The sequence below is a fragment of the Musa acuminata genome, chromosome BXJ3-1 (genome assembly GCF_036884655.1).
Source record: "Musa acuminata AAA Group cultivar baxijiao chromosome BXJ3-1, Cavendish_Baxijiao_AAA, whole genome shotgun sequence".
In the NCBI taxonomy this organism is placed as follows: domain Eukaryota; kingdom Viridiplantae; phylum Streptophyta; class Magnoliopsida; order Zingiberales; family Musaceae; genus Musa; species Musa acuminata.
In genome coordinates, this window is record NC_088349.1 from 11,696,571 (window position 1) to 11,712,718 (window position 16,148).

At 40.4% G+C, this 16,148-nt stretch overlaps 2 protein-coding genes across 2 annotated transcripts; both read left to right on the plus strand.

The window, feature by feature from the left end:
* Positions 1 to 663: 663 nt before the first annotated feature.
* Positions 664 to 1,527, plus strand: LOC135629166 (probable CCR4-associated factor 1 homolog 11). Its single transcript, XM_065136355.1, has one exon. The coding sequence runs from the start codon at positions 664 to 666 to the stop codon at positions 1,525 to 1,527; it is 864 nt and encodes a 287-aa protein (XP_064992427.1).
* A 9,893-nt stretch (positions 1,528 to 11,420) lies between these two features.
* LOC135629167 (probable CCR4-associated factor 1 homolog 11) lies at positions 11,421 to 12,284 on the plus strand. Its single transcript, XM_065136356.1, has one exon. It carries the CDS (start codon positions 11,421 to 11,423, stop codon positions 12,282 to 12,284), a length of 864 nt encoding a protein of 287 aa, XP_064992428.1.
* Positions 12,285 to 16,148: the final 3,864 nt, after the last annotated feature.

The window sequence follows — 16,148 nt, forward strand, 5'->3', positions numbered from 1 at the left end:
AGCTAGGCTTAGTTGATCTAGTTGTATAAAAAGTGTCAAACACAAAAGATATAATAGGATTTTGGGAATGGTGATGTTATGGCCTTTGTCCTCGATCATCTAGGTATCCAAGACACTGAAGGAATGTACGGGAAATAGATGTCAAATATACATTAAATAGGAAAGCCGGGTCTAGAATTAATGACGATGATGAGGGAGGGGCTGGATGAGCAGTAAAATTAATCCATTGTGGTAGGTGAGGAAAAAAATGAGGGTTAAGCTGAGAAAGTTGGTGAATCACATATATATTTGATAGAGAAGGGAAGGGAATTAATGTAGTAGCAAGGTTAATATGGAACGTAGAACCAATTGCTAGGCAAACAATTTTTGGTGATGAAAGGGAGCTAGCAATGTTGGCAATACAAAATGAATAGAAAAAATAATAATTATAACATCGTCTGAATACAATGAATACAATGAATAATGTAAAAAATGTAAATTAGAAATCTGTGTTATATGCGTACCAAATTTGATCGGGAAATCGTCTATATAAACACCAAAGACGGTGACCGCAAAGTACATACACTACTGCTAGTGAAGAGAGCGCAAAAGCGAAAGAGAAAGCGAAGGAGAACGAGAAAGAGAGTGTCAGAGAAAGCGACAGAGAGAGTGGTGCAGCTAGCCATGGCCATCAACGTGGGGAAGGCAAACCTTGTGGAGCAATTGGAGCTCATCCTCAGTCTCCGTGGCTCCTACCCGATAGTGGCAATCGATACAGAGTTCCCGGGGTTCATTCGCGACACCCCTCGCAATGCCACCGAAGAAGAAAGATACAATGACGTGAAGCACAACGTGGATAACATGCACCTGATCCAGCTGGGCGTCGCCTTGTTCGACGAAGGCGGCAACACTCCATGGCCGGGGTGCTGTTGGCAGTTCAATTTTTCGGATTTCGATCCCGATGTGGATGCTTCCTCTCCCGACTCCATCGAGTTGTTGGTACAGAGCGGGCACGACTTCCAGCAAAACAGACGACACGGCATCGACGCGCGGCGGTGCGCCTATCTGGTATGCGTGAAGCTCTTCTGCCAACCCTACAGCTCCAAGTATGTTACGTTTCATGGACTCTACGACGTGGCATTTGTGATAAAGATGATCACCCGAGCCCCACTGCCCAACACCTTGAACGAGTTCTCTGATTTGGTGAGGTCCATCTTCGGCCAGATTTATGATCTCAAATATATATCTCGATTTTGTGGAGGACTGCGTCGGGGAGAGATTGGTTTGGTGGGACTATCAAGGTTATTGAACTTTGAACCCGTAGGGATCCGTCACCAAGCAGCATATGACAGTCTACTAATTGGGGCACTCTTCAACAAAATGAAGCAACGAAGGCATAACATAGAGGACGACAGATCTGCATCGGTCCTCTATGGGATAGAAAATAGATGCGTCAAGAACAGGAGGACTCGAAGGATTGACCAAAGAGGTCGGCCTTACCCAAGACGGCAACAACACCCCTTGGCTGCGATGGGGTTGGCAGTTTAGTTTAGTACATGTACGATCTGCATGTACTAAAAGAATGTGCTCAGCAGCACGTACTACTGCTGCGGCCACCAGAAGTCGATGAGACGACAACGATGCATGCGCACCGGTGCTCGTACGTATCCGATGTATGCAAGCATGGGAAACAAACAGTACTCGACGACGCACCAACGAGCCCTACAGGTCTACCGCTCAGCGCAATCTTCATCGAGGTGAAGCACGCAACAAAGTTACCTACGACAACGATCCAGGATATATGGCATATTTATTTGCACGTATGAGTCTCTACTACGGTATAGGGACCAACTCGATGGAGATCGGTAAGAGGGAGAATCCAACGTATGCCACGTCCACCGCATCATATGCGACCCTCCACCTCATCCTGCTAATGCTACCTACACACACACACTATTCCTACTACATCCGTGGAGGCTTCCTCCCAATTAATGCAGCCATTTCAACCCACGTGGCGGTCTTCTAAGATTATGCATCTCCAACCCGCTGCTTGCAGTGACAACCTATCCCTCGTTTTCAGAGTCCTCCACCATCCAAGACCCAAAATACCTCCAACCATCTATCACTTTTCATCTTTTTTTTTTTGTTCCCTTATTGACCTGTCTATAGCGTGAACAATTCAGTTACAATATTTTATGTTTTTCTAGTATTACTGAAAATACTATAACATAGCATAAAAATTTTGTAACTGAACCAATTCACCCTATGTACAAGCCCATAAGAAAAGTGAGGAAAAATTATATTCCGAGCATTAGGAAAAAAAAGGGATATTGTTTGAGAATTCTGAAAATGAGGGGTGCTTCGCTGGAAAAATCCAAAAATATTGTTTTTTTTTTCCAGAATTCATCCATTTCAATATTATTATAAGTACCAATTTGTAAAAGGACGGCCATGCTAGCCGATCCGGATTTATGTAGACATTGATTTGTGAAGGATTTGGCCATTCCAACATGTTCCATTCAAGTGAACTTTTTATATCCATTATAATTTGAGCTTGAAACAACTATAGCATTTGATACATATTTCCATCCATGTTAATGTCCCAACCATGATCGGATTCTGATACGGATCTGAATTCAGTGATATTCCATCAAACTTCCAACATATTCCTAGTCAGGTTAGAATGGACATATATTTTTCACGTCAACTTTCATAATTATATCATATGTTAAATTCTAGTTCCCCAATATGGATGCTGATTTGGATCCAACCGAGGTTCTCTTTGGAGTTTGTCTTAAAATGGTTTGGTGTCAAGCGAAGAAAGAGTTTTAAGTCAAGACTCTTTGAAACTATGTAAAGGGAATTCTTAGCATTACTCCTATGATATTTAAGTGTGAATCTATTGAAATGAAATAGCATAAGAGTGAATCATCAAGTTTATTGTGTACTTTGGATCCAACCATCAATGTGGTGTTGGGCCAGCAAAGAGTCTGAGTCGAGACCCTATAAAACTACAACAGGGCATACCTAAAAATTCCTTTCGATTCTTAAGTTAGTTTTTTGTTCGAACAATTTATTATAATGTTGAATTTATAGAAATACAATAATATATGAGTTAACCAATGAATTTATGGTGTACATGAGGATTCTTTTATAGTATGACATACAACCGTTGGGTTCGAAACTGTGATTATGATACACAAGACCTGTTGTGTGTTCCATCTGTCCATATGTGCGATCGTGAACCCAGAAGACATGAGGCAATGGTCTGTCAAGTCACCGTCTCATTTGTCTCATGTTATCAGCTTCATGCTGCTGAGTTGGCCTCCTTGTTAGTGTAATAATGGTTGTCATGTCGATCGAAAGGGGTTGACGTGTCAGTCAAGTAAAAATAATATGTCAAAGAAATGATGTGTCAGCATAGCATCGGATAAGGATAAGGTATTATAATGTGCCCCCAGTTGTCTTTTGACACACAGAAAGATCAAAACATGATGTTAGCTTTGATGGTTGTTGACCTTGTGACATTTCTAGTGAGTGGTTTAGTCGTATTGTTATTGATGGGACGTTTCATGATTGATTCAATTGTACTGTCATCATAGCTTAGCATATTATGGCTAATTCAGTGATGTCATCATAACATAACAATTCAAGATCGATTAGATCATGATGTCATCATAGCATAGTGTTTCATGAATGGTTCGATCGTGGTGTCATTGTAGCATAGTTATTCATGATTGATTCAGTTGTACTATCATCGTAGTACATGGAGATGTTGATGTGGGGAATCATTACCCTCGAAAGCCCAAAATTTTCCGTACGTGGAGTGTGGTTGCATGACAAATCTGTCAGAATATCTAGCATGTCTGGTTTGTTCGTGGAAGCCATCTTTATCGCCTCGATTTCCTACAGATGCGTTGCTTTTGTTGTGCCTAATAGATTCGATTTAATCTTTGGCATTCGATAATGATTGCCTAACGTACCTCGTACATGGTCCAACCGAAGGGCTTTGTATAGCAACCAGCCAAATAGTTGGGGAATCAGAAAGATTACAATCTTTGTGAATGATTATCTTTGATCAACAGGATGTTATCAGGTCATCCATCTAGATGGATCGTCGAGCAAACGAATGGTCTGAACTCAAACGAGTTATCGATCCTGTCACCAACCTCAAAAGCATTAGAGCATTTAGCCATGAACAACCTATTTTTGGAATGTTGAACATTGGAGATGCTGCTTAGTTGAACTGCCCAAGCAGACAGTGTGAAAGTAAGAGAGAAGCAAGAGCATGAACTTCCACATAGGAAGATTGGTATGCAAGAGACATAAGAGGCAGCATTAGAGCATGCCTGTTACTACTGGTTGTCTATGGAGTGTCAGATATATGGTACATATCAGGGCATTAAGAATGTCAACTTGCATTACCAATGTAGAGGGTGTCAGATGTAGAGAACATACGAGGCTATTTCGACATGCCAACTTGAATTTTTATGATAGAGAGGGTGCAAAAGATATATAAGACCGTTAGGGTGTGTTGAGTTCAACTATCTATGCAAAAAGGGTTAGATGGAGGCACACATGAGTGCTGGGAATGTCAACTTAAATTGCAGCATTAGGATGTAGGGCATAGAAGACACATGAGGGCATCAACATGCATTGGTTTGAACTGCATGCATAGAGAGTGTTGGATCAAGCCGAATCACAAGGGTATTGTGTCAGATATAGAAGAGATAAGAGGGCATCGGTGCTACTCAGAAGGAAATGTTGTGGTTGCTTTCAATATGTGCCGGAATTGGGATGTCACACCCAACTTCAAGAGGTAGCGACCTATTGGCAACATAACAAGCAAAAACATCATGACCATGTTGAATTTATGGTTTACTAGGAATGACATAGCCAACTCGAAGAGGTGATAGATTGAGATATCGCTATTGGAGGGTTTGTGTTTGCTTAGAGAGGTAGTCCTTCTATAGGCCGCAAGTTAAGGTATCTGAATGAAATATTCCTTTTAGATGTTATGATGACTAGGCATGTGTAAGTGGCGGCACATTTTCATCATACTAACTGTATATGATGCCACATCATCACCATGCTGAATGTGATCTTGGGGCCCAATAAGCGGCGCACATTAAGCTTTGATCACCCGCCTATAGTTTGACTTAGATGCCACATGTCAAGTTCTAATTGGCTATCAAATTTAGACATATCATTTATCTCACATCGTGTTTGGGGAAAATGGATAGTGGTATTCGAGCACGTCAGACTCTTTAGAACTCGGCAATCATTATCTACACTAAAAAATAGTTAACGTCCAACCTTTATTTGCATAGGGTGTATGTGATGACTTCAAAGCCCACGTCGAGAGCATTGGATGCAAGACAGAGTGATGAGGTATTCAAACATGATTTTAGTGCTAAATTCACGAGACATGCTAGAAGATAAGATTTTACAACTATACAAAGAAATCTCTGAGGAAATCTCGCTCGACAATTGAGGAAAATCCTTCCTTCCCACGTATAAATAAGACACTATACTCAATCATTTCAAGTGTACATTCATCACCATAATTCAACTTATCATAGTATCAGAGCACGTGAGTACGCAAGCGATTTGCTAAGGTGGTTTGCAACTTGTGTCAAGCTTCTACAACAGTCATACACGAAGATATCAGTGGGGCGACGGACACGACAACGGATGCTTGAATAGTTTAGAGGATGAGATGATCTTGATGTATCCATAGTTTGTGGGCTGGATTTGGTACCGGACTGGGATCTCCTGAGATGTTGATAATTGCTAGTGGACAACTAAGAGAGCCATCGATACAACCTAATAAATCATAGCTAAATAGGATATTAGAAAATTATACATGCTAAGATGCATAATTGTCGTCTTTGGATAATTTGAAGATGTATTCATGCAACAACTTCCCGGCTTCGTTCATCCATAGTATCCGAGGAATGTCTACAAACTGTGAAAAGCTATTTATGGACTTCGTCAAGCTCCAAGATCTTGGTATACTAAACTTAGCTCGTTTTTGACATTAACGAGCTTCATCAACTCCAAGTCTAATACATCGTTATTCCTATGATTACAAAATGAAAATATAATCTATCTTCTAGTGTATGTGGATGATATTATTATCATAGACAATGATCTTCTAGGGATTCAGGCATTTCTAAAGCAATTGGGAACCTTGGGTTATTTTCTGGGAGTAGAAGTAACATTCTCATTCTCAGGTCTCCTCCTATCACAAAGAAAATATATTCAAGATTTATTATCAAAGACAAACATGCAAACGAGGTTACAACTCCCCTCTCTACTAGTGAATCACTTAAATTATGTGATGGAAGTCATGCTACTAACTCTACTCAATATCGACAAGTGCTTGGCTTCTTACAGTACTAGCTCTCACCTATCTAGATATCTCATTTGTAGTCAATAAATTATCATACTTCATGCATCGACCATCTACTATGCATTGATCTACGGTCAAACCAATTTTGCGGTATCTTAAGGAGACCCTCAATCATGGCCTCTTTCTCTGCAAACATGCCTCGCTTCATCTCCATGCCTTTGTTGATGTTGATTGGGTAGGAAACTTTGATGATAGAATATTCACGTTGGGGTGTATTATTTTCTTTGGAGCTAGTCCAATCAGTTGGAGTTCTAAGAAGCAAAAGACAATCGCATGATCAACAACTGAAGCTGAATACCATGCCATCACCACTGTTGCTGCTGAGCTCAATTGGGTCACAAATCTACTCAAGGAACTCAACGTCAACCTTTCCTCCTATAATATATTGTGACAATATTGGAGCTACCTACCTATGTGCCAATCCGATTTTCCATTCACGAATGAAACATATTGCCATCGACTTCCACTTCGTGGGAGATCAAGTTATCAAACATCAGCTTCGTGTTTCTCATGTATATACAGCTGATCAACTAGCAGACTCACTCACGAAGCCTCTTACCCATAAACTAATTTCATTATATTGGTCCAAGATTGATATCCTTGACAAAAGCTCAATCTTGTTGGGGTATGATAACATATAAAGATTTCCTTAACTATATGAGAAAATCTCGCTGGATAGTTGAGGAAAATCCTTCCTTTCCATATGTATAAATAAGACACTATACTCAACCATTTCAATTGTACTTTCGTCACAACAATTCAACTTATGGGCATACCATCTTGAACTTCTAGGTTAGGAGTATAGGACATAGGAGATGCACAAGGGCATCGTGGCATATCAACTTCAACTAACTATGTAGAAATGTTAGCGGAGGAGGCACATAAGAGTGCTAGGGTGTGTCAATTAAAATTGCCAACATTAATGGTATAGAATGTAGAAAACACGAGGTTATTGACTATGCTAGTTTGACCTAGCTGCAAATTATATATATATATATATATATATATATATATATATATATATATATATATATATATATATATATATATATATATATATATATATATATAGTCTCAGGAGATACTAGAGAGCACCCATGCTATGCAGAAAGAGCTGTTATAGTTTTCTAAAGTTGTGTTAGAATTGGGACATTACACCCAACTTGAAGAGGGAGTGATCAAAGATGTCACAAGTGACTCAGTGACAGAGACATAGCGACCACCTTGAATGTTTGTTATACTTGGGATATTATAACCAACTTAAAGACTTGGCGAAATGAGTGATCACTATTAGAGGGCTTATGTCTGCCTAGTGAAGCAGTCTTTTTGTATACCCTAGGCTAGGATATCAAAAAAGAATATTCTTTTTAGATGTTATGATGACTAGGTATGTGCAGTTGTTGGCATGTCATCGTGAATATATTTGTACATGCTTTGGCAGTGCTACATCATCACTATGTTGATTGGGTGCTTAGGCCCGACACATATTGAGCCTTGATTGCATACCTATAATTTGACTAGATTCCACGTGACAAGTTATAATTAATAAAAAAAAATCTAGTTATATCATTTCCCTCGCATCGTGTTTGTAGAAAAGGATTAATTGTAATAGAGAATATTGGACTCGAGAACTCGACAACCATTATCTGCATGAAAACAGTTATGTATCATCCATAATTTTTAATTGAGTAGAGCATATAGGATGTGGAGACACTTGGGAGCATCGGAGTATGCTAACATGAATAGCTAGCGTATGGAGTGTTGGACGCAGAAGTTGTGCAGTGACATTGGAGTGTTTTAACTTTGAACTATCCACGTAGTGAGTGTTGAATGCAAGAGAGGAGTGAGGTCGTCGATGTGTGCTAACATGAACTTGCCACATAGGGATTATTAAATGCAAGAGATGTGTATTGGCATTGGCTATGCCTAGTTGAACTGGTTGTGTAGTCAGTGTCGAATGCAAGAGACAATTGATTACATGCCGATAGTTTGCGTCACATCGTGTTTCGGAAAATGGGTTGGTTGTACTAAAGAGCATTGGACCATTATCTGCACTAAAAATAGTTAAGTAATGTCCACAACCTCTATTTCAATAGAGTGCATAGGATGTGGAGATACTCGGGAGAATCGAAGAATGCTGAAATGAACAACTAGCATATGGAATATGGAGTGCTAGATGCAGAAGCTATACGATATGATGACATTGGGGTGTGCTAACTTGAACTATCCACATATAGAGTGTTGGATGTAAGAGAGGAGCAAGGGTGTCAGGCTTGTGCCAACATGAACTTGTCATATAGAGAGTGTTAAATGTAAGGGCCATGCAAGGGCATTGGGTCGTGCCTAGTTGAACCAAATGTGTACGGAGCGTTAGATGCAAGAGACTTAGTAGGACATTAAGAGTGCCAACTTGAAGTGCTAATATAGAAAATTATGGATGCAAAAGCTACTTGGGGTCATCTGGGCACACCAACTTGAATGGCTAGGATAGGGAATATAGGGCACGAGATGCGCAAGGGCATCATGGCATGTTCACTTCAACTACTTGGGTAGAATTGTTGGACAGAGGGGATGCATAAGAGCGCTCGGGCGTGCCAACTTAAATTGTCCATGTTAGGGGTATAGCACGTAGAAGACACGATGACATTGGCATGAGCTACCTTGAATGGCCTACCTAGGGAACATTGGACTATGAGATGCATGAGAGCATCAAGGGGGCATGCCAACTTTATCTACTTATATGCTTATATACATAGCGTCAAATGCAAGAGATATGTATGGGCATTAGTGCTACTCAAAAGGAGTTTTCGTTGCCTTGCATATGTGCTGAAATTGGGATGTCGCACCCAACATGAAGAGGTAGCAATTGAAGATGTTGAAAGTGATTCAGTGATGCAATAGGCGAGACACAATGACCATCTAAATGCATGGTAATGTCATAGCCAACTAGAAAATGTGGTAGACATAGATATAACTATTAGAGGGTTTGCGCATAGAAAAGCAATCCTTGTAAAGACCCCAAGTTAGAGTATCCAAATGGAATTTAATTAGATGTCATGACGACTACGTATATGTAGGTATTGACACATCATTGCCATACTATACATGCTTAGGTGGTGCTACATCATCACATATTGGATAGGCCCTTATGACCCAATAAGTGACACACATAGAGCCTAGGTTACTTTTTTATAGTTTGACTAGATACCATATGTTGAGTTATATTTGGTTGTCAAATATAGTCATATCATTTGTCTCACATCGTGTTTGTGGAAAGGGCTATCTAAATATATGGTGTACTTGGAATGTCATAGCCAAATGGAAAATATGGTAGACTAAGATATAACTATCAGAGGCTTTGTGTTTTTTTAGAAAAGCAATCGCCCCATGCTAGGGTATCCGAATGGAATATAATTTTAGATGTCATGATCACTACGTATGTGTAAGTAGTGGCACATCATTGTCATACTAACTATACATGCTTAGGTAGTGTCACATCATCACATGCTGGATAGACCCTTAGGGCCCAATAAGTGACGCACATCAAACCCTTGGTTGCTTGTCTATAGTTTGACTACGTGCCACATGTTGAGTTCTATTTGGTTGTCAAATATAGCCATATCTATTGTGTCTAAGGAAAAAGGTTGGTTGTACTAGAGCATGTCGGATTAAGTACTCGATAACTATTACCTGCACCAAAAGTAGTGAAGTAATGCCCACATGCTCTATTAGTGTAATGTGGATGGGATGCGGCAACACTCGAGATCATCAGAGCATGCTGACATAAACAAGGAGTGCTGGATGAATATGATGCACAATGAAATTGGGGTGTACTAATGTGAACCATCCATGTATATAGTGTTGGATGAAAGAGAGGAGCAAGAGCATAACATGTGCCAACATGGACTTACCACATAGAGAGTGTCAAATGCAGGAGATGTGCTAGAGCTTTGAGTTGTGCCTAGTTGAACTAGTTTTATAGGGAGTGTCAGATGCAAGAGATATGACAGGATATTAAGAATGTCAACTTGAATTGAATATAGATACATTTAGATACAGGGGTCACATGAGGTCTTTTGGGTATGTCGACTTGAATTGCTAGGATAGAGAGTATCAGATGAAGGAGATGCATAAGGGCATTACTGTGTGTCTACTTCAATTACTTATATAGAATTGTTGGATGGAGGAGGCAAATAAGAGGTTAGTGCATTCCAACTTAAATTATCCATCTTAGGGGTTACTTAAAAAACACATATGGGCATTAGAATATGTAGCCTTGAATGGCCTATAGAGAGAGTGTTGGACCGAATAAGAAGCATGAGAGCATCGAGGTATACCAACTTAAATTGCTTGTATACAAAACGTCGAAAGCAGGAGATATAAAAGGACATCAGTGCTGCTCGAAAGGTGTTTTGGTTGTCTCGAAGATGTGCCGAAATTGGGACGTCACACCCAAAATGAAGAGGTAGTAATAAAAAATGGCATGAGTGATTTGGCGATGCAATAGTCGTTGACATAACGACCATTTAAATGCATTGTGTACTTGAAGACATGGCACACTAAGATATAACCATTAGAGGGCTTTCGTGTGACTAGAGAAGCAATCCTTTTATAGGCCTAAAGCTACGGCATCTAAATAAAACATACCTTTTACATGTCATGATGACTAGGTATGTGTAGGCAGGGGCACATCATTATAATACTAACTATACATGCTTAGGTGGTGTCCAATCATCACATGTTGACTGGGCCCCTAGGGTCCAATAAGTGAGACACATTGAGGCTTGATCATTTGTCTATAGTCGAATAGATATTATGTATCGAGTTTTATTTGGTTGTCAAGCATAGTCATATCATTTGCCATAAGGAAAAGGGTTGGTTGTATTGGAATATGTCGGATTCGGGAACTCAACAAATATTACCGCAAAGTACATACACTACTGCTAGTGAAGAGAGAGCGCGAAAGCGAAAGAGAAAGAGAAAGAGAGAGTAAGAGAAAGCGACAGAGAGAGTGGTGCAGCTAGCCATGGCCGTCAACGTGGGGAAGGCAAACCTTGTGGAGCACTTGGAGCTCATCCTCAGTCTCCGTGGCTCCTACCCGATAGTGGCAATCGATACGGAGTTCCCGGGGTTCATTCGCGACACCCCTCGCAATGCCACCGAAGAAGAAAGATACAATGACGTGAAGCACAACGTGGATAACATGCACCTGATCCAGCTGGGCGTCGCCTTGTTCGACGAAGGCGGCAACACCCCATGGCCGGGGTGCTGTTGGCAGTTCAATTTTTCGGATTTCGATCCCGATGTCGATGCTTCCTCTCCCGACTCCATCGAGTTGTTGGCACAGAGCGGGCACGACTTCCAGCAATACCGACGACACGGCATCGACGCGCGGCGGTGCGCCTATCTGGTATGCGTGAAGCTCTTCTGCCAACCCTACGGCTCCAAGTATGTTACGTTTCATGGACTCTACGACGTGGCATTTGTGATAAAGATGATCACCCGAGCCCCACTGCCCAACACCTTGAACGAGTTCTCTGATTTGGTGAGGACCATCTTCGGCCAGATTTATGATCTCAAATATATATCTCGATTTTGTGGAGGGCTGCGTCGGGGAGAGATTGGTTTGGTGGGACTATCAAGGTTATTGAACTTTGAACCCGTAGGGATCCGTCACCAAGCAGCATATGACAGTCTACTAATTGAGGCACTCTTCAACGAAATGAAGCAACGAAGGCATAACGTAGAGGACGACAGATCTGCATCGGTCCTCTATGGTATAGAGAATAGATGCGTCAAGAACAGGCGGACTCGAAGGATTGACCAAAGAGGTCGGCCTTACCCAAGACGGCAGCGACACCCCTTGGCTGCCATGGGGTTGGCGGTTTAGTTTAGTACATGTACGATCTGCATGTACGAAAAGAATGTGCTCAGCAGCACGTACTACTGCTGCGGCCACCAGAAGTCGATGAGACGACAACGATGCATGCGCACCGGTGCTCGTACGTATCCGGTGTATGCAAGCATGGGAAACAGTACTCGACGACGCACCAACGAGCCCTACAGGTCTACTGCTCAGGGCAATCTTCATCGAGGTGAAGCAATGCAACAAAGTTACCTACGACAATGATCCAGGATATATGGCATATTTATTTGCACGTATGAGTCTCTACTACGATATAGGGACCAACTCGATGGAGATCAGTAAGAGGGGGAATCCAACGTATGCCACGTCCACGGCATCATATGCGACCCTCCACCTCATCCTGCTACTGCTACCTACACACACACACTATTCCTACTACATCCATGGAGACTTCCTCCCAATTAATGCAGCCATTTCAACCCACGTGGCGGACTTCTAAGCTTATGGATTTCCAACCCGCTGCTTGCAGTGACAACCTTAATTATCACATATTCTTCTGGATCGAGAGGTTTAACCATTCATATTTTACTTGGCGAGTTCTTGGAAAAAAAAATCCTCTTTGGGTTTTTCCCGAGAAGCACCCCTCATTTTCAGGGTTCTCAGCGTTTCTTTTTCATCTAATACCTGAAATACCTCTAACTACGTATCACTTTTCAATTTATATTTCCGATTTTTTTTTTGTTGACCGGCCCAAAGAGGATTTTTTCCAAGAACTCGCCCATGTAAAATACAAATGGTTAAACCTGGTGCATCGAGCACCGACATGATCCACAATATCTCGATCTGACTAGGACCATGTGATAATTAAGGTTATTACCGCAAGCAGCGGGTTGGAGATCCATGAGCTTAGAAGACCGCCACATACGTTGAAATGGCTGTATTAATTGGGAAGCCTCCATGCATGAAGTAGGAATAGCGTGTGTGTAGAATGATGAGGTGGATGGTTACATATGATGCGCACTGTTGGTGTACGTGACACTCCTTGGATTCCTCTTCTTGCTGCTCTCCATCGAGTTGTTCTCTATACCGTAGTAGAGACATACGTACAAATAAATCTGTCATATATCGTCAATCGTTCTTGAAGGAAACTTTGATGCATGCTTCACGTCGTTTAAGATTAAACTGTGCAATTGACCTGTAGGGTGATAGAAGATCATATGATATTCTCAATCAATCTATGATTTGAGTATCAATCATATATTTGAAGAGTTGATCTTATTATGTGATTTGATTAAGTAAGTGAAATCTCTTCCTAAAAACTTATATAAATACTTATCACATCAATAAATAAAACTCATCCTTTTCGTAATTTATTTCTCAATTCCTTAAAAGTTAAATTGATTAAGGATATCATGATCTTTTATCATACCCCTGCAGGATTGAGCTTCTATCAAGGATGTCAATCTTGAACCAATGTAATTGAAATGTCTCATGGACGAGAGGCTTTGTGAGGGACTCTGCTACTTGATCAAAAGTATGTATGTCAGAAATACATAGTTGATGTCGGACAACTTGATCTTTGACAAAATGAAAGTTGATGGTAATATGTTTCATGCATAAGTAGAACACTGGATTGACATATAGGTAGGTGACACCAATATTATTACAGTATATTATAGGAGTGATTCGTATCACTGAAGGCATAAGATTTTGAAAAGAAAAAGTAGACTCGATAAAAATAACGTGATATGATAAAAGACTTTTTGAGCTTGAGAATCATAGCATCGAAAAATATTATATTCAAAAAATATCCTATGATACACAAGGCTCGAATCTTAGTGTTAACTTATATGAAGTATAAGAGCGTAGTTAAAGATAACATAAATAATCAAATATTTTAAGTTTTTGAAGGTTTAAGTTTTTTGAAATAGTTTTTCAAATGATGACTGATATTGTAGGAGACTATTAATCAAAAGGTTGATGATATAGAGACTTAGTATAAAAGAGCACATAATATGAGGATTATGACATGTGAAAGGTTGTTCTTACCTTATCCTCATCTAATGAATGTTATGCTGACTCATCGTTTCTTTGATATGTCATCTTTGCTTGGCCAACACCTCAACCCCTTTCAGTTGACATGACAATCATTGTTGCACTAATAAGGAGGCTGACTCAGCACTATGAAGTTGATCACATGATAAAAATAAGAGGTGACTTAACATACTGCTGGCATATGTCTTCTGGGTTCGATGTTGTACGATCGCACTTATGGCTAGATGGAGCACGTAATTTTTCTTATCATTAATTATAGTCTTGAACCCAATGGTCGTATATCGTAGCATAAAAGAATCCCCAAGTCCACCATAAACTCTTTGATCAACTCCTATATTTTATGAATCATCCAAATAAAAAACTAACTTAAGAATCAGATGATCATTTTAAAGTATGCTCTAATATAGGTTTATAGGGTTTTGACTCAAAACTCTTTGCTCGCCTACACCAAATTGAAGTTGGATCCAAAGTACAACATGAACTCACTAATTTACTCTTATACTATTGCATTTCTATAGATTGATCAAATCCTATGAATAAAAAACTACCTTAAGTATCAAAGTGGCAAAATCAAGAATTCTCTCGAAGTAGTTTCATAGGGTCTCGACTCAAACTTTCTTCTCGCTTGACACGACACCATTTTAAGACAGACATATATTCCACATTAGTAGTGCAAGTCAACATTCTTAATGCCCTAATATGTCCCATACATTTGGCACTCTATACACAACCAACACAAATAGTCATGCTCCAATACTACCTCTTATGTCTCCTATATTCGAATCTTCCTATGTGAAAGTTCATGCTGGTACATGTTGATGCTCTTGCTTCTCTCTTGCATTCACACTCCCCGCTTTAGCAATTCAAGTAAGCACACCTGAATGCTATTACATATTCTTATGTTTAGCATTTTATAAGTAGATAGTTCAAGTCTACACGATCCGTTGCTTTTGAGGGTGGTGACAAGATCAGTAATTCATCTGAGTTCAAACCATTTATTTGCTTAACAATCCATCTAGATGGAGGACCTGATAACATCCTCTTGATCAGAGATGATCATTTCCAAAGATTGCAATTTGATAGGATGATTTTACCCCATATCAGCTTATCTGCCACAAAGGCCGACACTTAAGCAGGTCTCCAAGTCACTAGCCCCAAAATAGCATCGCAGTGAGTCCCAATGTGCCCTGCATCAATGATTAGCAATAATCATCATATCTTATCAAGATCATAGACTTGAATGATCTTATCCTATGCCAACTAGTAAGAAGGCATAGGGATCAGGTATAAAAAGGAACCTATCAGCTCACGCCGAAGGGGGGCTCTCTACATACTAACTCAGTCATACATCTTACATTGTTGTCTTCTTTCCTTCGCTAACTTAAGCATTGGAGGGGTCGGGCCAAGCAACCCCCAACGTCGGCTTGTCATGCAGGATCATCGGTCGCCCGAAGACACTCGGACGACTCAACCCCCAGAGAGAAACCTTGAACTAGGAAGATCTCAGTCCGCCTACTCGATAATTTCGAATTGTGTCCTTACTAATAGAATGGTTTTTAGTCGGACAACCTATACGGTTTTACCTCACAAAGTCTCTTGTTGGGCTGGCAGCCCACAGATTCAGCCTATAGTGGGCTTAAACAACCCATAGCCACCTCCTCACTTAACCTAACCCTAATTCATATTAGGGGGGTGTGGGTGGCTGCGTTTTAGAGGCATAAAAAAGGTAGCAAAGTGGCAGAAAAAGGTAGCAACGAGGTAGTTTTTTGGCAGCCACGGGATTCCAAAGAAAAGGAAGAGACTGTTCTCAATCATTTAGTAGTGGTTTCATCT

What these genes read in the sequence shown, in the direction of transcription:
- LOC135629167 (XM_065136356.1), top strand. Translation starts at nt 11,421, where the DNA reads ATGGCCGTCAACGTGGGGAAGGCAAACCTTGTGGAGCACTTGGAGCTC.
- LOC135629166 (XM_065136355.1), top strand. Translation starts at nt 664, where the DNA reads ATGGCCATCAACGTGGGGAAGGCAAACCTTGTGGAGCAATTGGAGCTC.